Source organism: Bubalus bubalis, chromosome 4 (genome assembly GCF_019923935.1).
Source record: "Bubalus bubalis isolate 160015118507 breed Murrah chromosome 4, NDDB_SH_1, whole genome shotgun sequence".
NCBI lineage: Eukaryota > Metazoa > Chordata > Mammalia > Artiodactyla > Bovidae > Bubalus > Bubalus bubalis.
In genome coordinates, this window is record NC_059160.1 from 77,126,932 (window position 1) to 77,147,827 (window position 20,896).

A 20,896-nucleotide genomic window follows, 5' to 3' on the forward strand; every position below is an offset into this window, starting at 1 on the left:
TTTTGGTCATGTGAAAGGATACGTATAATTAGTTAAAAATTATATATTTGTGTTATGTGTGTAAATATGTATAATATAAATGTATATAAATAGTGTCCTGCATCTGTACCACGCAGTTTGTGTAGTCAAATGGATGTTGACGTTGCAGATAGGCAAGTAAAGAGAAACATGTATTTGTCAATATGTCTTGAGTAGATGGAAGACTAGAAGTATGAGGTAGAGCTAGTTTTTTCTGTTTATGGATTATGTGATTTGCTGCCACTTCCACGATAGCACTCATTTATTGCTCCAATTACCTGAGCGTTCCAGAACCTTTTCTTTTGACAATTTAAGAAATAATGCCTTAGGATAATTTGTCACATTTAAGACTGTTGCTTGAATGGGGATAATATGAAAGAGAAAAATGACATTCAAAGAATGTGTAACAATAACTAAATAAACATTTAAATACAAGTGTAAATAAAGAGATAAATATTTTTAATGTGAGAGTTTGAGACTATTGAACTTGTGTTTGATAGTTTGTTAGGCGGTTCTTTCTCCTCTGGAGTGACATATAGAGTAGCCATCTTTTAGTCATCCATTTAAACAAAATAAAGAATGTATCCCGTTATGATTTTTATACTTATCTGTGTTTTGCTAAAAGTACATAACCATTTTGTGAATCACTTTCAGTTATAAATTCAGTTAATATTTAAGGCTTGTATGTATCAGGCACTCTAAAAAGTGCATTCACATTATCACTTAATTTCAGTTACATTTTTAGTAATTCTTGTTGGTATTGTTGACTACGTTTTATAATTGAAAGGTCAGACACATTGCAGAACTTGGATATGGTCATATTAGTAAGTAATGAAACTAGGACTTGAATGTAAGTCCTTTTTTTCTGAACACAGTGTTCCACTATTATTGCCACGTTAATTATTAATAGACCCTCAAGTAAGACAGCATTAGAGCTTGCTCAGAAGTTTTATTTAGCTTTTTCCTCCTGTTAATACATAAAATAGATGTATCAGAAATAATTGTTCAGTGACTTTAGTCATTCAAATGATGAAACTCCCCTTTAAAATTATATAACTTACCTCTGTAATCATGTAATGGCAGTTATTTGCTGCAGAGAGGAGTTTCTGTTTTATCTTTACATTTTTACTTTAGCAGAATCAGTTATATGTTAGGATTTTCAAACTCATTTTACATTTCAGAACAATGTATCTTTTCCAGCTGGCTGCAATAAAACTTGGCCGATACGGAGAAGACCTTCTTTTCTATCTCTATTACATGAACGGAGGAGACGTATTACAACTTTTAGCTGCAGTAGAGCTGTATGTTCAAAGTATTTTTAAAAACTTTTGTATTATGGTAGATCTTGTTCTAAAAGATTTTTTTTTAAATGACAGTGGCTGTAGTTTTTGTCTTTGTTTTTAGAATGGAAATATTCATCAAGAAATTTAAGTTGTTTTGCTTTTAGCTGTATACATAAAAAGCATTTTCAAACTTAAATAACCCTAAATTTGTAAGAGGTCAGGACCAGCTTGATTTGTGCATTTGGTAAATCTGATTTTTATAAATAAATGAAGTATAAGATATGGTCCATAACTGTGGGTCATCTTTCTCCTTGTGGAACCACTTAATGCTAATGACAGTGAATTTCATCATTTATTATATTTATTGAGCATTACAAGGGCAAGGCACTATGCATATTTCTTGTGTATTTTGAAGTATTGATAAAATGAACTCCATAGTTATTATCAGAAGCCTGTTGGCCAACTTAAATAAACTAGTATTAAGAAATTGGTCCATTAAATATATTGTTTTTCTGAGCATTTCTGTTTTTACCTGATGCTCTAAGAATAAAAATTCTGTGTCATTTTTTTATATGTCCAGTTGGCAACATTTTGTTAGCAATAGACATTCTATTAATCGTGTTTACTATAAAGTGAATTGTTACCAAAAACTTACGACGTAATGATTGGGAGACCTTTTTATAGAGTTAAGTATTTTATATTATTAACATATTATTTAACATTATTAACATTCCTATAAATGGCATTGGATCAGATACTTTTAAAATGTAAAATTCACTGTGTTGGTAATAAATTGTTTTTAATTTCTCAGTTGAGAATTTGGTTTTTTCCATGTTTTCCCTCATTTTTTGTAAGACAGCATTTGTTACTTGTTCCTTTTGATTTACTCCATACATAAATAAATTCATCAGTCATTCATTCATCCATCACTGGCAGTTCTGTCTCATATCTTATTTATGTCTAAAAATATATAAACATATATAAAATATATGTCTAAAATAACTCCTCATTGTATTGATAGGAGGGAATTTGTTTGCATGGAGGTTTGTTCTACCAGAGACATTTTTGTGGTACATTTACCTCCTTTGGATGTTACTTCCCTGGTTTACAGGTGGTGTAAACTGTCATTGATTCTTATGTGAATATTAATGGATATCCTTTGGGCTATTGAGAATTTAGGATCAATGAGATCTGAATAAAAAATAAAAGTAATACACTCATTAAGAATTTTCTAAATATTTTAAAGTTTGAAATTAGTTACAAATTTTATGTGAATTTAGTTAATTCAAATAGGCTTTGCATTTAGTTTCTTACAAAATAACACAAATAGTTGAGATTTTTGTTTGTTTTAATAGATACCTCAATTTCTGTAGAATATTAAGAATGAAAAAGGAGTGAAGTTTCTGGAACACTGGATCTTTATTTGGTCTGCCAAATTTTTTATCACATTGCTCATAGAGCTTTTAAGATCTCATTTTGTTTGCATAAAAAAATTCTTCAGTTAAATAAAGATGTGTGTATTAATTAAAGAGTGTGGTTTTGGGAGAAATTTAAAGTCTTTTCCTATATTACTAGGTTTGTATTTAATAACAATAAAAATCAGGGTAAAGAAGCATCAATATTCATACAGTTATTGTGTTGATTATTTTCTGAAAAGTGTTTTACAAGATGTAGAAAATGTTTGATATGAGCCACAGGAAAAAATTAATTGTCTTTTTCTCTTAAAAATTGAAGTTTTAACCGTGATTGGAGATACCACAAAGAAGAACGAGTATGGATTACCAGGGCACCAGGCATGGAGCCAACAATGAAAACCAATACATATGAGAGGGGAACATATTACTTCTTTGACTGTCTTAACTGGAGGAAAGTAGCTAAGGTATATTTTTTTCCGTGTGCAAATGTGTAAATGTATACATCTAGATTTTAATAAGAAGTGTCTTCTTTTATCTGTTTATATGTACCAGTACATCCATTCTTATAATGTGCCAGGTATTTGCTGAGTCTGTTGTCTCCACCTCCTTGGCTTGTATTAAATTCTGGGAGAGTATCTGGAAGTAGTTCATTTTACCTGTAGTTTAGGAAAATGATTGAACTTGGTAAGAAATTTTGTAATTTTTCACAAGCCTTGGTGACATTTGAAATATTTTTGTGTCTGCTCAGTTGTAAAATAAAGATACCCTCTTTCAATCCCAGTCATGTATTCTTATATTATTATTACTTTAAAGTAAGCAAATATGAGATTTTTTTCCTAAAACCAGTATATAAATAGACGTAGACTTTTTAAACACTGGCACTCATTGCAGGAAATATGGTTGAGTTTTTATTTGCAAGTAAATATAAAGAAAGAAAATTGTAAGCATTAATCATGATTGTTCCTTTGACTAGTATGTGAAATAACTGGGGGGAAGAGGCCAATGGAAAATTGTTTTGGTTTGCAACTTTTCCTCACAAAAACACCTTTCTCACTGTCCCGCATGCAGTTTTCATCAGTGCTGTAGCATATTACACATTTGTGTTTAGTTCCTTATGTAGGTACTTACTCTGCCTAGTAGAAAATATAGTTCACAGTGTCTGATTTCATAACTTCAGGATTTCTCTGAATGTTCTTTCCACTGACAAATCTTAAGGATTAAAAACTAAAGATTTAGTTTTGTTGGTTTTATTAAATTTAAACAGAAAAAACTACTTCTTTTCATTGAATAATTTTTTAGTGTTTTTTTTTTAATCAGCTTTACTAAACTGAAGAGTAAAATATTTTCAAAAGATAAGATGCTTACCAGATAATTATTACAAAATTTTACATCCCTAAAAGACTTCATATAAAACATGAAAAAAAAAATTGAAAAGGTGAACTAAAAAAAAAAAGATGACGACACATACAAAAGGTTAAACCTTTTCTCATTATTATTATTTTTGGGTATTTCTCTAATGGTAAGTGTCATTGCTTCTCAGTCCAAGTCTAGATACCACTCTACACTGTACTTGAGTTATTTTAACAATTCTAATATGCACCTCTTGACTTTAAAAGGTAGATTCATGACCTAACCTTTAGTTAAATACAAATAATTACTTACAAATAGTATATAGGACATTGTGTATATTACCTGTTCTTTAATAAATATAATGAAGTAGAAAACCATAACTCTCATATCAGGATTTGAATTTAACTCCTGTTTCCGCTGTTTATACTTTGACCTTGTACTAGTTTCCTTTCCATACCTGCTTCCTCTCCCTGGTGGCTCAGATGATAAAGCGTCTGCCTGCAGTGTGGGAGACCTGGGTTTGATGCTTGGGTCAGGATGATCCCCTGGAGAAGGAAATGGCAACCCACTTCAGTACTCTTGCCTGAAAAATCCCATGGACAGAGGAGCCTGGTAGGCTACAGTCCATGGGGGTCACAAAGAGTCAGACATGACTGAGCAACTTCTCTCTATCTTCCTTATCATTTAAATCAGAATGATTTTTGCCTCTGATTATCATGTAGATTAATTGAGATTACACAGGCACACATAGACACTGAGTGCACTGCTTGGCATACGTTAGGTATTTGATATGGGAGAGTAGTTGTGGTAGTTTGTTGTTGTTTTTATCAGTGTTATTATTATAGATTACCGTAATTCCAAGATGGAGAAATTCTGATTGTTGTTAGGTCAGCGGTTCTAGCTTGCTTCAGAATTATCTGGAGGCCTTGTTTTATCATCTGGCAGGTTGCTGGGCCAACCTGCTTTGTTTCTGGTTCAAGTAGGTCTGTGGGTGGGACATGAGAAGTTGCTTTGCTGACAAATTCCCAAGTGATGCCAATGATAGTGCTGGTCCTTGATACCATAGTTAGAAAACCTGGTTCTATAGGAGGAGTATCTTTGGAAGGGAAGAATTCTAATAGTAAATAACTGAAGTTTGTTCTACTCATTTGAAGCTTTTTGCTCAAGATCATAAATTATTCCAAATACATGCAAAAAGAAATAGATATCTGCATCAATAGATGTGTAATTTTAGTTGAATTTTAGTTTGAAATCTGTGAGGAAATCAACTTACATGGGAAAAAAAAAATCAGTTTTCCAGAAAGAGAAATATTCAGAAACAACTTGAACATTAATAAGTCCCCTAATTTCCCATGAAAGCAATTTCTCAGGTAAATGTCATGTTAAAGAAATTATATATGTTTGTGTGTGTATGTTAAGTAATAATTTTACCCAGTTTTGTCTGATCTCTCCTGTGTAAGTTAAGCATTTGCCTAACTTTTACCTTTAAAATGTTGAGCTGTGAAGTGAAAAATAAAATTTGAGAAATATCATTATTAAACTTTTTGAGAAATCTTTCTTAAAGTAATTTGTTGGCCACTTGCACTGATATTCTTCAACAAAATTATCTTCATAGTGATGAAAATAAGCAGAAATACTGGTTTGTATCAAGTATTAATATGCAGCTCTCTTTTGATTCTATTTAAAAAATTCATGGACTTAAAACTTTTATGTTATATTCACAGAATAAACTTTTCACAAAGGCTTCTGGGTTTTTTTTTTTTTTTTTTAATTTTATTTTATTTTTAAACTTTACATAATTGTCTTAGTTTTGCCAAATATCAAAATGAATCCGCCACAGGTATACATGTGTTCCCCACCCTGAACCCTCCTCCCTCCTCCCTCCCCATACCATCCCTCTGGGTCGTCCCAGTGCACTAGCCCCAAGTATCCAGTATCGTGCATCGAACCTGGACTGGCAACTCTTTTCATACATGATATTTTACATGTTTCAATGCCATTCTCCCAAATCTTCCCACCCTCTCCCTCTCCCACAGAGTCTTTTTTTTAAGGATGTTTTCACTGTTTTTCTAGAAATTGGATTAGGAATTAAGAATCCCATAGTATATTTATTAACAGACTTCATCAAGCTGTCTTCCATTGATGTGCCATGTCCCAAGTCAAAGTCCCCATCTGTAAAGTGGTTGTGGTTTATTATTCACAGGTAAAGAACATGAATTTAATAGCATCAACTGATAAGCCTTCTGTATGAATTAGTATTATAAGTTAATAGCCTGATGTTATCATGGTATTATTGAAAAATATTGACCTGATCGAGACCATAATCATGTTTTCAGTCATCCTTGTATTTCACCTCTGCAAATTACTTAATACTTGAAGTAAGGGATTAGATTATTTAAATCAGAAGTATACTTTCTCCCCTAAAATTTTCTGTGAGTTCTAGGATACAGCCCCATTATTTATATAAAGAATTTCCTATATCTCAATAATGTATTTTCATAAAAATTTTGATACTGTAACCAACAAAACACATGCAAAAAAAATTTTACACCATATTTGCTTATTATTTTTTAGATAATCTATTTTGTTGTCACACTATGTGATCTGTCCTATGTAATTAAGTTGGAATTATTAAATATCCTATTAATTTAAAAATTTGTTCTATATAGTCTCAGTGAGTAAGATTTTTAAAATAATTTTATCCACAGAGAATTTTTAGGTGAAAATAGCTTTCTCAAACTATAAAGACTTAAAGTGTCAGAATTCTTTCAGGCTGAGTTTACCTTATGGGTCCAACACTGAGTAGGATTTTTAATGTTTAGGATCCTTTATCATATCATAACCTACTATAAATGTGATTTTTAGTGCCTTGAACTCTTTCTAGTCTTTAAACCATTTAACTGTCATCTACAAATCTTTTTTTCCATTAAAGCAATTATATGCATAGACCTTCGAATACCTAATCTTAGAATATTTAAAAATTTTAAGTGTTCTGTTCCTAAAACAAATGAAAATTTATGTTCATTTATTCATTAGCCATTAATTATACCCCTGCTGGGAGCCTGGCAACTCAGTAGTGTTCTCAGTATTCTGGGCAGTAGATAGTGATACACAAAACAGACACACTTGTTGCCCCTACAGATTATACAAAAGTGTGTGTGTGATGTGTGGTACGTGTGTACATGTAAGATAAATATGTAAAAAAGATATCAGTAAAGTTAGGGAACAAAGAAAAAGTCTTTTAAGTCTTTATGTCTTTTAAAATAAAAAAGACATAGAAGACAAAAAGATTTTAAAAATGAGACCAAATTTGATCTCTTTAATTTCTGAATCTCTGATATATAAAGTCTTTGAGATTTTAATTATCATATTTACTCCCTAGGTTTAGATTGATCTTCTAATATGATGAAGTTACTCTAGTTTAAATTCTGATAATATACAATGCAATTCACCAGTGTACAATGATGAGGACAGGACAATGGAACAAAATTTTAATTTCTATATCTCAGATAGTGGAGTATATGATTTGTCAGCTACAAATACACTTTATACCCAATAACTACACATATTTTGGATCTAAAGTTAGCCAATTTTAATTTCTAAAGAATGATACAACAGGAAGATACTTTCTCCACTAATTTAGATACTTATCTTTAGTCAGGCAATAAATTCTTTTAAAACCTAGACAGGGTATCTAGAGAGGGAGAGGTGCCTACACAAAGCTTTAGGAAGGCTATGTTGAGTACGATGATGATGCTGGTGTTTGCTAAAGTTTTACTGATAAGCAAATAAGCTCTGTGCCTTAGTTAACACTAAAGTGAACTTCTTAAAAGTCATCACAGTGTGCCTGCCTTATAATCACTGGACTGAATTTTTTCAACATTTTTTCTGGATAGAAGTGTAATTAAGTAGTTTTGGATCTTGGGCTAAAAATAGTGTGTTATACTAGAAAAATCATGGGCTTCAGTGTCCTACAGGTCTAGATCCTACTCCTTGATCTGCCAGTTATTGTATGACTTGGGCAGGTTACTTGTGAGCTTCATTTTCCTCCAATGCAAATATGAAGATAATGATGTCTACTTTTCAGTTATGAAGATGAGTACAAAACTAGTTCTGTCTCTAGTTTTGACACATACTAGGCTTCTGATACCTGCTATTTCTATAATTCTTATTGTAATATCCTAAAATTTTAAATATTTGGTTTTATAACTCATGACCTAGGTTTTCATTGTAATAATGAAATTTTCACTTAATTTAATAATGAAAATATCTATCATGAATTAATTTGAAATAAAACATGTAAAATATATTAAGCCATGGTACTGACATTACTTGGCTTTCTTTAGTATGTAGTGCATATAATGGTTCATAATGTTTTAAATGGGATTAACTGAGATGGTTTGTGATACCTGAATACAGGTTGTAGAATTAATAATTTTAGAACCTCTGGCCTTTTGGTTTAAAAAGGTGTTTTTTTTTTTAATATACAAAGTTATATTCTTCATCTCTCTTCTTGATCTTGGTGAAGTATGAAGAATTTGCTTTATCATTCTTAAATTTTAAAGCTCATGTAGTGTTTTGAAAGTTTAATTAAAATGAGCTATATATAGTTCATCTTCAGATGTGCCTGTAGCAAAAGCACTGTCAGTTTTGGGGTGGCAGTTACATCTTTTCAGGATTTGAGGATTGTGAAATGAAAAGTCTGGAGAGGTGTGAGTTTTCCCCAGATAATGACCTTAAAATAACTTTAATGTTTGTTTTTTAAAAAACATGTGATAAGACAAATAGAGAAATCCTTTATTTCCAAACTTTTTTCATGAAAAAAAAAAAAAAAAAAGATTTTTAAGTTTTATGCTTCATTGAAGGTAGCTTTACTTTATAATTTTTAATACTTTTTATTAGCAATACAGTAATTGCTCCCTTCAAACTTGTATTTTTGAGCAAAAAAAAAAATGCATAAAATTTCTGTGTCATAGAATAGATGCTCATGACTAGTCTCTGACTTTTATGCAGAAAGTCTACATTTTTGTATTTATCAGATAGAAACTACAGCACATTATTTTTCTTCAAGCTATATTTTACTTACTGGGGAAAAAAAGAGTTGGTATCTCTCTTCATTCGCATATCTTGTAGGTATTTTATTTGTTCATATAGTAAATAAAATATATTTTGACAAAAATCTGAGATCAGAGAGGGAGGAAATCATCTAAATTTTTAAATTTGGTTTTATAGGAGTTCCATCTGGAATATGACAAATTAGAAGAACGGCCTCACCTGCCATCCACCTTCAACTACAACCCTGCTCAGCAAGCCTTCTAAAAAAAGACTTCCCTTTTCTTGGGGTATGGCTGTCTCAGCACAATACTCAACATAACTGCAGAACTGATGTGGCTCAGGCACCCTGGTTTTAATTCCTTGAGGATCTGGCAATTGGCTTACGCAAAGGGTCACCATTTGAGGTCCTGCCTTACTAATTATGTGCTGCCCAACAACTAAATTTGTAATTTGTTTTTCTCTAGTTCGAGCAGGGTCTGAATTTTTTTTCATTTATTTTCTTTTTTTTTTTTTTTTTGCCAGCAGACAGACTTGGGTCTGTAAAGACAAGCAAGTACACTGACAGAAGTTTACCATTTAGTTTCTAAAATGTAAAAAAAGAAAACCCACAAGAGACTCAACAGAATTAGACCACAAAATTTGCATTGTTCATTGTAGCACTATTGGTAATAAAATAACAAATGTTTGTGCATTTTTATGTGAAGATCCTTCTCGTATTTCATTTGGAAAGATGAGCAAGGTCTGCTTCCTTCATTTTACTTCCCCTTCTGTTTTTGAAAGGCAGTTTCGCCAAGCTTAACGCAAGAATATCTGACTGTTTAGAAGAAAGATATTGCCACAATCTCTGGATGGTTTCCAGGGTTGTGTTATTACTGAGCTTCATCTTTCCAGAATGAGCAAAACACTGTCCAGTCTTTGTTACGATTTTGTAATAAATGTGTACATTTTTTTTAAATTTTTGGACATCACATGAATAAAGGTATGTATGTACGAATGTGTATATATTATATATATGACATCTATTTTGGAAAATGTTTGCCCTGCTGTACCTCATTTTTAGGAGGTGTGCATGGATGCAATATATGAAAATGGGACATTCTGGAACTGCTGGTCAGGGGACTTTGTCGCCCTGTGCACTAAAGGGCCAGATTTTCAGCAGCCAAGGACATCCATACCCAAGTGAATGTGATGGGACTTAAAGAAGTGAACTGAGACAATTCACTCTGGCTGTTTGAACAGCAGCGTTTCATAGGAAGAGAAAAAAAAGATCAATCTTGTATTTTCTGACCACATAAAGGCTTCTTCTCTTTGTAATAAAGTAGAAAAGCTCTCCTCACTGCAGTGTTGACTTTGATTTGAAATTGTGAACTTATTTCTTCAACATGAAAAAACAGAGAAGAAAAACTTTTACAGCTGAATGGTATGACTGAACAATTTAAAATGCAGTCTTTTTTTTTGTTTGTTTTTGACAGCTCATTTAATGGAACCATATACCATTTCATTTGCAGGTTAAAAATGTAGACATTGTTAGTGTTAACCAAGTCTAAACAAAGAAAACTATTTTTTAAGTGAATAATAACAGTATTAGAAATAAAACTTCTGAACACTCCAGACACCAATCAAAACACTTTGCTTTTGTGAGAAGTGTATAAGAAATTTAATAGACCTTTGAGATATATCTTAAAGAAATAATGTACAAATTAAGCCAAAGAGGAGTGGAATCATCTTTCCCTTCAGTTTGCTTGCCTGGTTATTTCACATACACGTTGATGGATTCTTTTCCATTTAAAGATACATATTGAAGTTATGAAAGTAGAACTAGAGATGGAAATTTTTTTTTAAAGCAATGAGTTTTTATTCTTTAAAATTTTCATTTTAAGCTATTTTTTTCTATGAAGAATTAAAGTTTATTGACATTTACTAAATCATGTTTGAAAATGAAACAAACTTATTTGTATATCGAATATAAAATGACTCAAGACTTACCTTTTTCTATGTATTTTGAGATATGAGAAACTGACATCAAAATATCAAGATTTTATAATCTTTACATTTAAAGCAAAGCATCTCTTCTGTAGGAAGATGGTACTTATGTAATTTAACTTTTGTGCAGATAAAAACTTCACAGAACACATACCAAACTTGGCATAAATAAGAATTAAATCCAGAAATCAATTTCTTAAAAGCAGATCACATTTTTTCATAATAATATACTATGTAAAATGTAACTTTTCCTACATAATCAAAAGAAACAGAAAAAAATGGAAGGGGCTCTTTATTCTTCCAAGTATAAACATAACAAGTGTTAGCACTATCACGATTGGGACTGTGTGAATAATAACTCACAAAAACAAGATAGCTCATCAAGTGGTTTGGCTCTCTACTTGTTTGTTTTAACTGCTATATGCAAAGTTTTAAGTACATATTTTTTCAGTTTTCTGAGTTCCTTTTTACTCTGAATCATCAAAATGAGAAAATTCTTACATGTAAACAAACTTTTTTATAATTTGTTGATAGCAGAAATTGCCATGTTCTTGACTTCAAATCCAAGTTTTAAAATTCTATCTGAAATCTTTAAAATACTAAACTGTTCAGCACACTGTTATATTCCTTGGTTTTATAATTTGTGGTTATGTATGGACAGAAGTTGACCTAAACTAATATTTCCAGTTGCCTTAGATTTAATCTAATTCTGTTAACTTTTTCCTCTATAACTAGTGACACATATATTTGCTAAATAAGTTTTGTGATTATACTGTAATTGGCTTTCTGAAACAAAAGCTACTTAGTTGTAAAAGAAAGTCCTTTCAGCTGTTTAGTTTCAGATATAGTCTGTGCTGCTTGTGGTGATACTATAATATGATAAATTTCACCTTTAGGGATTTTTCACTGCACAGATAGTTTCACTGGATACAACATTTTAATTAAGAAATGAAATTTTAAATTCTCACAGTATATAAATTTTTCCAGTTTGATTTGTCTGGTCTTTTCCTTTTTGCCACTGATCCTGGGACACAGTAGGTACTTGATAAATACATGTTGATTGGTATAAATGGATAATTCCAATTTGAAAATAAAGCAGTGGGCTTTGAAATAACTTTTCTGCCATAGTTCCATTTTTAAAAGAATCTTTTTAGGTATTTTCAATTCTCAAAACTTAAAAATTTTTCCCACTCTAGCTAATCCTTTTGAATCTTCCTTCATTCCAAAACCATAGATCTTCCATTCTTTTGCATCTGAGCATGGCTGCAAAGGAGGACTCACTTATTTTAACTTAAATTTGCTTAATAGCATCAATCTTGCAAAAAAATTGAGAAATTAAATGTGTATATGTGTAAAGAAAGGGGATGTCCATGTTTAACGTTCTCTTAACCATGGTTTGTCTGTGAGTTAACAAGATACAGGAATACCTGGTAACTGGTTCTAAAACAGTCTCTGGAAAATGACATAAGCCAGATATATCTCAGTGTCTTTAAAACATAGATCATAATGGCATGTCAAGTTTCTCTCTTTGCTGCTAGTTTTACAGCATCACTAATGAATTAGATCATACCATGAATAAATGACAAATCTAGGAGATGAAGCAAATAAACACATTAAACGTCAAAATTGGAATCTCAATCTAACCCAGTAATCTTTTAAAATTACATCAAATAGGATACATTGCACCAGAAAAATTACTTAGTTTTGCACTTTGATTGCTATTAAAAGAATAAAGGCTGGTGGGATATACCATGGCTTAAAAGTTGTTCATATGTAGGTCAAATTGTTATTTTATTGCCAAAAACACTAATGTAATCTTCAACTATGTTAACACAAGTACAGCGCTCAGAACAAGATAGGAAAGTTGGATGTATTTTAAGAGCTACCATGACTAGGGAAGGCAGGAGAAAATGTGACGTGCATTCTAGCTACCAAGCAACACACTAAGTGTTTTACGTGGATTAATATGTTGTCTTAAGCATAGCATCAGAGGTAAGGTTTTTGAATATCCTCATTATATGTTAAAGTATCATTAAAAAAAACCCCACCAGGAAGAAGGAATGTGTAGCATTAGAGAATAAACTTTGGAACCAATAATCTGTCTTCAGGTATCAAACTTGAGCTGTCAGTGAAAGACAAATTTCATTTGTGTAACTGAAGGGCAGAACTACAACCGATAAGATTTCAGCACAATATTAAAATGTAACTGAGGTGAGATTTTGAAAAGAGTTGATTTGTAAGGCATTAAATGCAACTTCACATGATGTAACCAAGGAGAGACTGGCTGGACAGTGTTCTGTGTATAAGGTAAGGAATTGAACTGGATGACTGAGTTTCTGTCATTGATTGAAAACGTGTTTAAGTGGGATAATTACTGTATTTAAGCAAACCTAATTGCCAACAATTTTAAGGTACCATTATTTTGTATTCACAAAGGGACAAAAGTAGTTCAATTAGAGAAATCACAAATTTCAAAATGCCTAGCAGTTTCAAAGATGTCACGTATGGGAAGAATTGAGTTGCTTGGATGCAGCCCTCGGAAGAGAGACAGCAGACAACTATGGGGAGACATGGTAGCTGTCTTCAAATACAAGAAGGATTTAAATGAAGAGGGCAAGTCTCAAACCAGCAGGTGGAAGTTGAGACAAATTTTTGTTCTCTATATTAAGGTGCCTATCCCACAGTATTAAATGCTTCACGAAGTGAGATTTCCATCAACAGAAACGTTGAAGCAGAAATGTTGAAACTAGATGACTGTCAGAATTGATGTTGAGGCAACTATCTTTTTGAGTAAAATGTTGGATTTGATAACTTCAGCTCTTCATATGTTGATACTTTTCCTGATCTGAAGTCAAAGAACATGATGTCATCAGGGCTAAAAATTACATACTGAAAACTAGTCTAAAATGTGCTCTTCTCTTAGTCATAGGTAAGGTGTACTTTAAATTACTGCAATATCTTTGGAAAGATTTAATCAAAAAAGGCAACTTGCATTTTTAATTTTGGAGTAGGGACATGAAACAGTAAAGCACAAGAACTAGTAAATCATGTGTATGTGTATATTCCCCAGACTTATTTATGTTTGTATTTAGTTCTACATTCAAAGGAGAAAAGAGTTTTAAAATTTTGAGGTGAATTTCAGCCTGTAATCATACACTGTATTAGTGTACAATCTGCTGTTTTCTGTCACATTGGTGATCACAAAAATTTGATGAAGCAATAATCCTGTTTTTTATTCATAAAGAAAACTGATCATTAAATTTGATTATAGAAAGCTTAATTTGGATTGAGACAGCCGCAGGAACTCACCAGTTATCCTCTAGTTAGGTAATTCTCAAACTGGCTGTGCACAAGAATCAACTGGGAAACATATTAAAAATATATTTTAGGTCTCATATTTACATACTCTGATTTTTGAGTATCTATGGAGAGGCCAAGAATACAAAATTTAGTTAAGTATCACAAGTCATTTCTGAAGTTAGTGAACTACCACTTATACTATTCTATGCCTACTGCATAAGTATTAACTAGAATAAAATCCTCAGATCCTAGTGAAACTCAAACCAAGTTGATCTTGGGATAATGCATTACTGTGTATCGAGGGCATCAATCAGTGTTCTAGTATAGACACTGCATTGTTAACAATAGTATTTACTAGAGCAGAATACGAAGGGAGTTAAATCCATTTCCAAGTACAACACAGCAAAGATGCTTTTTTCTCTTTTTTTTTAACCTTAGCAATTTCCTTGGGATATTTTTGCTAGACATTAGATTGCCACTTCAACTTACATGCATAAAAACTGCTAAGGGCAGTTGGGTGCACTATCAACTCTATGTCCATCAGCTAAAAAGTTTTTTTTAATCCAGTCATTTAAATAACTTGAAAATGCCAAGAAGTCAATGGTAGTTTTCACTGTTGTAATTTCCTATCTGTCGAAAACCCAAATTATTACATAGTCTTAACAGCTCATGGCCACCACTTGGCATTTGCCAAAATATTTAATACTTTAGCTAATAAACTACTTATCTTCTCTATAGCAAAACTAAGTTTTCATTTCTAAGGCCTGAGAAGGCATCTGCTGCTGCTGCTGCTAAGTCACTTCAGTTGTGTCCGACTCTGTGACCCCATAGACAGCAGCCCAACAGGCTCCCCCGTCCCTGGGATTCTCCAGGCAAGAACACTGGAGTGGGTTGCCATTTCCTCCTCCAATGCAGGAAAGTGAAAAGTGAAAGTGAAATCGCTCAGTTGTGTCCAACTCTCAGCTACCCCATGGACTGCAGCCCACCAGGCTCCTCCGTCCATGGGATTTTCCAGGCAAGAGTACTGGAGTGGGGTGCCATTGCCTTCTCCGAGAAGGCATCTACCACACCACAAATATATTTTGACATTTTTGTTAGAGAAGGTGAGATATAATAGCCTGTGCCCCAAATGGTAGTTCCTTTAAGCAACAACTGAGGATACTAGCTGAGGAAAACAAATTTTTATTATGAATCAGAGCTAGTCTCTGAATTTTCATAAGCAGACCCTGAAACATAATGTTCTGCTAACATGCATTTGTATTTAGCCTAAGTAACATTTTGACCACATAATTTAATTTTTAAAACTTTTAACAGGTGATGTTTTTCTTCCAGACCAATCTATTCTCTAGTATATACTGAAGAAAATTTTAGAAATAACACTTGAGGGTTCTTTAAACATTTTGGAAGAAATGCATCAAATTTCAAAGAGTGTTATGATGTCAACAAATGGCCGGGTGTACGGAATTATTTTTAGCACCAGCTCTATGGTTACTCATTTATAATGAAAAGGCTTCTAAGTTGAACTTCGAAATTGATGATTATTCAAAAATATACAGCTCAATGAGAAAAAATTACATGCAGGAATGATATAAATAGTTTTATCCTTTGTATAAAAATAAAGATTTAGGGCAGCCAGAATGTTTTGAAGCTACCTTTAAATCTGTTACATACTGAACATTTATTTTAAGATATAATTACCATATGTAACAGTTGCATGAAAAAATGGTCTGTTTTAAGAGAAAATTTGAGCTGTTAAATATTTTTCCTCTTAGGAGTCAGACATTTTTATTTTTAATGTTTTAGGTTATAATCTTCAAATGGTTAATAGTCTTCAAATATAAAACAAGTTATGTCCCTTTATTGAGTGGAAAATTATACCTGTTTTTTTAAATAATTTTTTTCAGCTCACTCTAAATGATTTAATATTTGAATGTTAAATGAGTTGACTTGCATATCACTTTTTGGAATCCCAATTCTGTCTAATGAATAGAGCCAAAATCTTTTTGCAGTGATAGTGTTCATTAGTGAACAGCAATGTCCTCTGTCCCAGAAGTGTTTGTCAGCAGGAAAACAGGGAAAGGAAAGTTTCAGACTTTTGTTTCCAACCTCCAGTTATCTATTTTTCTTAGCATTATGGTTTAGTTTTCTAAACCATATCAAAAGAGAATACTGAAGAAATATAAGAATAGCCTAAGAAAAAAAGGGCCTAAGGACATGACAGTTGTCTTCCCATATCTTAAATTTGTAAGGCAGATTATCATTTGTGAGACAGACTGTCTAACCTGTGTAACACCAGAGGGCAGAATAAGGATATTTACATGGATGTTATGGCAAGGCAGATTTCAATTCAGAAGAAAATACTACACCATAAATGTTTTAAATGTCCAAAAATCAAATGAATAGCATTAGGAGTTAATGACTTTTTCATCACTGGAAGTGTCCAAGCAAAAGCAAGGAAGCTGCTATTAGAAGTATTGGGTGATTCCCTGCATTAAGAGGAAGATAGACTTTTCTTCTGGGGCTTCTCTGATAGCTCAGTTGGTAAAGAATCTGCCTGTTATGCAGGTGACCGAAATTTGATTCCTGGGTCAGGAAGATCCTCTGCAGAAGGGATAGGCTACCCACTCCAGTATTCTTGGGCTTCCCTGATGGCTCAGCTGGTAAAGAATCCACCTACAATGCAGGAAACCTGGGTTCAAACCCTGGGTTGGGAAGATCCACTGGAGAAGGGCACAGCTACCCACTCCAGTATTCTGGCCTGGAGAATTCCACAGACTGTATAGTCCGTGGGGTGGCAAAGAGTCAGACACGACTGAGGGCCTTTCATTCACTCAGGCTTTTCCTCTACCCTAAAATGATTTAATGATTTGTGTTAACATCTCGTTCCCTGTGTTTACTTCTACAGTAATAAAAGCTTTGAATAGCTTGAATTTAGTTCTGACAAGTCTCGCTGAAACCTGAATACTACACTTAATCTCCCTCTCCTGTATAACACAGTACTACTGATATTTGCTATGCATCTAAAAATGAGCTGTTTTCAACACAAGTGTTTCAGAGTAAAATTAAACAGGAGGACCAGATTAAGTCATCAACTCCTGCATTCTCTACCCACTGCCCTCCCGCCACCACCACTTCATAGTCAGGTTTCACAATATGGGTTTTGATCAAGGCTAACCATACTTGAATATAAGTATATAAGCACATTTTAAATCCACTTGTATCACCTACACTTCTTTTGTATTGAATACAATAATTCCTTAGCAATGGTATAGTACAGTAGAAGGGATTTCTCTTGTAGCTCAGTTGGTAAAGACTCTGCCTGCTACACAGGAGGCCCTCGTTCGATGCCTGGGTGGGAAAGATCCCCTGGAGAAAGAAAGGGCAACCCACTCCAGTATTCTTGCCTGGATAATCCCACAGACAGAAGAGCCTGGCGGGCTACAGTCCATGGGGTCACAAGTGTTGCATGTGACTTACCGACTAAACCGCCACCAGTAGAGGAAAAAAAGAATGGGCCATGCGATATGCCATAAGAAACACATGCACAATCTTGGAAAAGGTATTTAATTTTGTTCCTCTTCATCTCATGGTAAGATTAAATTAGAGCATTTGCTTATAGTAGGTGTTCAGGAGATGTTGGTCCATTTCTCCAAAGACACTCCCCCTGTTAGTCACAGTACTAGGAGGCACTTTCCATATTTTGGAATTATTAAATGACTTTTTAACAGAACTGGGAACTGTTAAGAGAGTAATACCTAAGTTTTCAAAGAACATGGGAATAACAAAATCAACTTGGAATAAAAGTCATGAAATGCTCCAGTCTGAAACATCAGTTATGTCAAACTATTTATTCTTAATGTTAAGACCAAAACTTCTTAGCTTCTTGCTTTCTAATTTCAAAGCTGATTTCCCTTTTACTACATTTGTATTTATATACATATTCCCTGGAGAAGGAAATGGCAACCCACTCCAGTACTCTTGCCTGGAGAATCCCATGGATGGAGGAGCCTGATGGGCTAAAGTCCATGGGGTCGCAAAGAGTCGGACACGACTGAGCAACTTCACTTCACTTCCATTAACATGAAAGACTGACAGGTGGCAAGAATTTAGGAAATCCAACCAGCACTTCCAGTACAGTATTATGAATTTACTAATATGAAGTGATTATCTGTGCTTTTTGCTTTTCTTTTTCAACGGCAAAGATAGAGGCTGTATGCAAATAAATTTGAACTTTGAAAAAATATTTTTAATAATCATTATTTACTATTTAAAACAAAATGCAAAGTCTTTGGGAGCTTTTTTTCCTACTTAATATTTAACTACATAATATTTAAGATCCCTTCCTGTTCTAGCATGATTATAACTAAAAATAGTAAGTCATGTTCTCAATAATAATTATGTGCTCAATATCATAGGTAAAGTTTATAGACAGGAAAAAATAAAAGCAATTAGAAAAGACAGTGGCCACAGGAAATTTATTTAGAATGTAAAATTCTGATGCTAATAGCAAATATTTTACTTTCACAATGAAGCATGGCAAGAAAGTTAATATTAGCAAGCCGGAAACGATTTATTACAGCTTTAAGCATTTTTAAAGTTAGGACCAAACAGAAAGAAAACTTAATTTTCTGTGACAATAACAAAATCTAAATTTACATAACTAAAGGAAAAAGTTTGATAAATTTTTTCTATATATTTTTTGTTTTTGGATCACTCGTGCTTTCATTCATATTTACTCTTCTCGAATTGCAAATGTCTAAAACCTATGCAGCATGTGAATTTTAATGAGAAAAGGTGATGATACAATATTAATTTTCTCCCCTATATTTTAGCTATCCAAGTGTGTAGTTTCAGTGTGAAAAACTTCACAATGTGCAAATTTTGAAAATCACATATAAACATTTTCCCAACGTATATTCCTAGCCCTACTTATGATCATTCTTTTTACATTTTAATAAAGGTATATATACATATGAAATTGTATATTGCAACTTTAACATCAGTCACAGGACTTCTTGAGGAATATTGATCTTGAGAACAAACTATAAATAACAATGGTTTTAATGTCCTTGTTTAGATATGTTTTATTTTTTCTTTTAAAAAGAACTTCATCAAGGCTTGACCATGATTCTCCTGAAAACATTCCTGTAAACAAAGAAGTACATCAAGTAAATTAGTCTGCAGTCTTAATCTCAATTTTAATTGGTGGACAACTATGCAAAAAAAAGACTAGCTTTTCCTTTTCCTGTGTTGCCTCTGCCCTCCACAGGAAACAAGATGCTCAGTGGCCTCAGAGCTCACAATCTCTGATGTCCTAAGTGTTCTTACTACTATCCTAACTTAAGAAAGTCGATGGTGACCTGTTTTCAGAAACTGAGGGGCTGACATATCCAACCTTTCTTGGAAATGTGAAAAGGCAGCCCCAGTTCAAATAAATGAAACTGGTAACACACAGCGTTCCATTAAGGATAAAATAGAAGTATGGAAAGTCTTTTTGATATGTTTGACTTTTAGTAAGAAACACATGAAATAATGAAAGGTTCAGAAGAGAAGCAAGCTAATTTAAATAAGAATTAAGAGGAGTAAGTTCAGCTCAGTCGCTCAGTCGTGTCCAACTCTTTGCGACCCCATGGACTGCAGCACCCCAGGCTTCCCTGTCCATTACCAACTCCCGGAGCTTACTCAAACTCATGTCCATCGCATCTGTGATGCCATCCAACCATCTCATCCTCTGTCATCCCCTTCTCCTGCCTTTAATCTTTCCCAGCATCAGGGTCTTTTCCGGTGAGTCAGTTCTTCACATCAGGTGGCCAAAGTTTTGGAGTTTCAGCTTCAGCATCAGTCCTTCTAATGAATATTCAGGACTAATTGCCTTTAGGATGGACTGGTTGGATCTCCTTGCAGTCCAAGGGACTCTCAAGAATCTTCTCAAACACCACAGTTCAAAAGCATCAATTCTTTGGCGCTCAGCTTTCATTAGAGTCCAACTCTCACATCCATACATGACTACTGGAAAAACCATATCTTTGACTAGACGGACCTTTGTTGGTAAAGTAATGTCTCTGCTTTTTAATATGCTGTCTAGGTTGGTCATAGCTTTTCTTCCAAGGAGCAAAAGTCTTTTAATTTCATGGCTGCAATCACCATCTCCAGTGATTTTGGAGCTCTAGAAAATAAAGTCTCTCACTGTTTCCATTATTTCCTCATCTATTTGCCATAAAGTGATGGAACCAGATACCATGATTTTAGTTTTTTCAATGTTGAGTTTTAAGCCAACTTTTTCACTCTCCTCTTTCACTTTCATCAAGAGGCTCTTCAGTTCTTCGCTTTCTGCCATAAGGGTCGTGTCATCTGAATATCTGAGGTTATTGATATTTCTCTGGAAAATCTTGATTGCAGCTTGTGCTTCATCTAGCCTGGCATTTCACATGATATACTCTGCATGTAAGTTAAATAAGCAGAGTGACAATATACAGCCTTGACGTACTCCTT

General features: G+C 33.3%; 1 protein-coding gene across 10 annotated transcripts in view; it reads left to right on the top strand.

Moving 5' to 3' along the window:
- Positions 1-10,457, top strand: part of CNOT2 (CCR4-NOT transcription complex subunit 2) — a 132,054-nt gene extending 121,597 nt beyond the window's left edge. For 9 of the 10 annotated variants that reach the window (XM_025283964.3, XM_006058405.4, XM_006058403.4 and 6 more), the window contains 3 exons: positions 1,219-1,319; positions 3,036-3,180; positions 9,299-10,457. In XM_025283964.3, coding sequence (XP_025139749.1) covers positions 1,219-1,319; positions 3,036-3,180; positions 9,299-9,385 — 333 coding nt within the window. In that variant the 3' untranslated portion in view covers positions 9,386-10,457. Of the gene's footprint in view, positions 1-1,218; positions 1,320-3,035; positions 3,181-9,298 lie in introns of those variants that run through there. The other variant, XM_025283971.3, reaches the window with a different exon arrangement.
- The last annotated feature ends 10,439 nt before the right edge of the window (positions 10,458-20,896 follow it).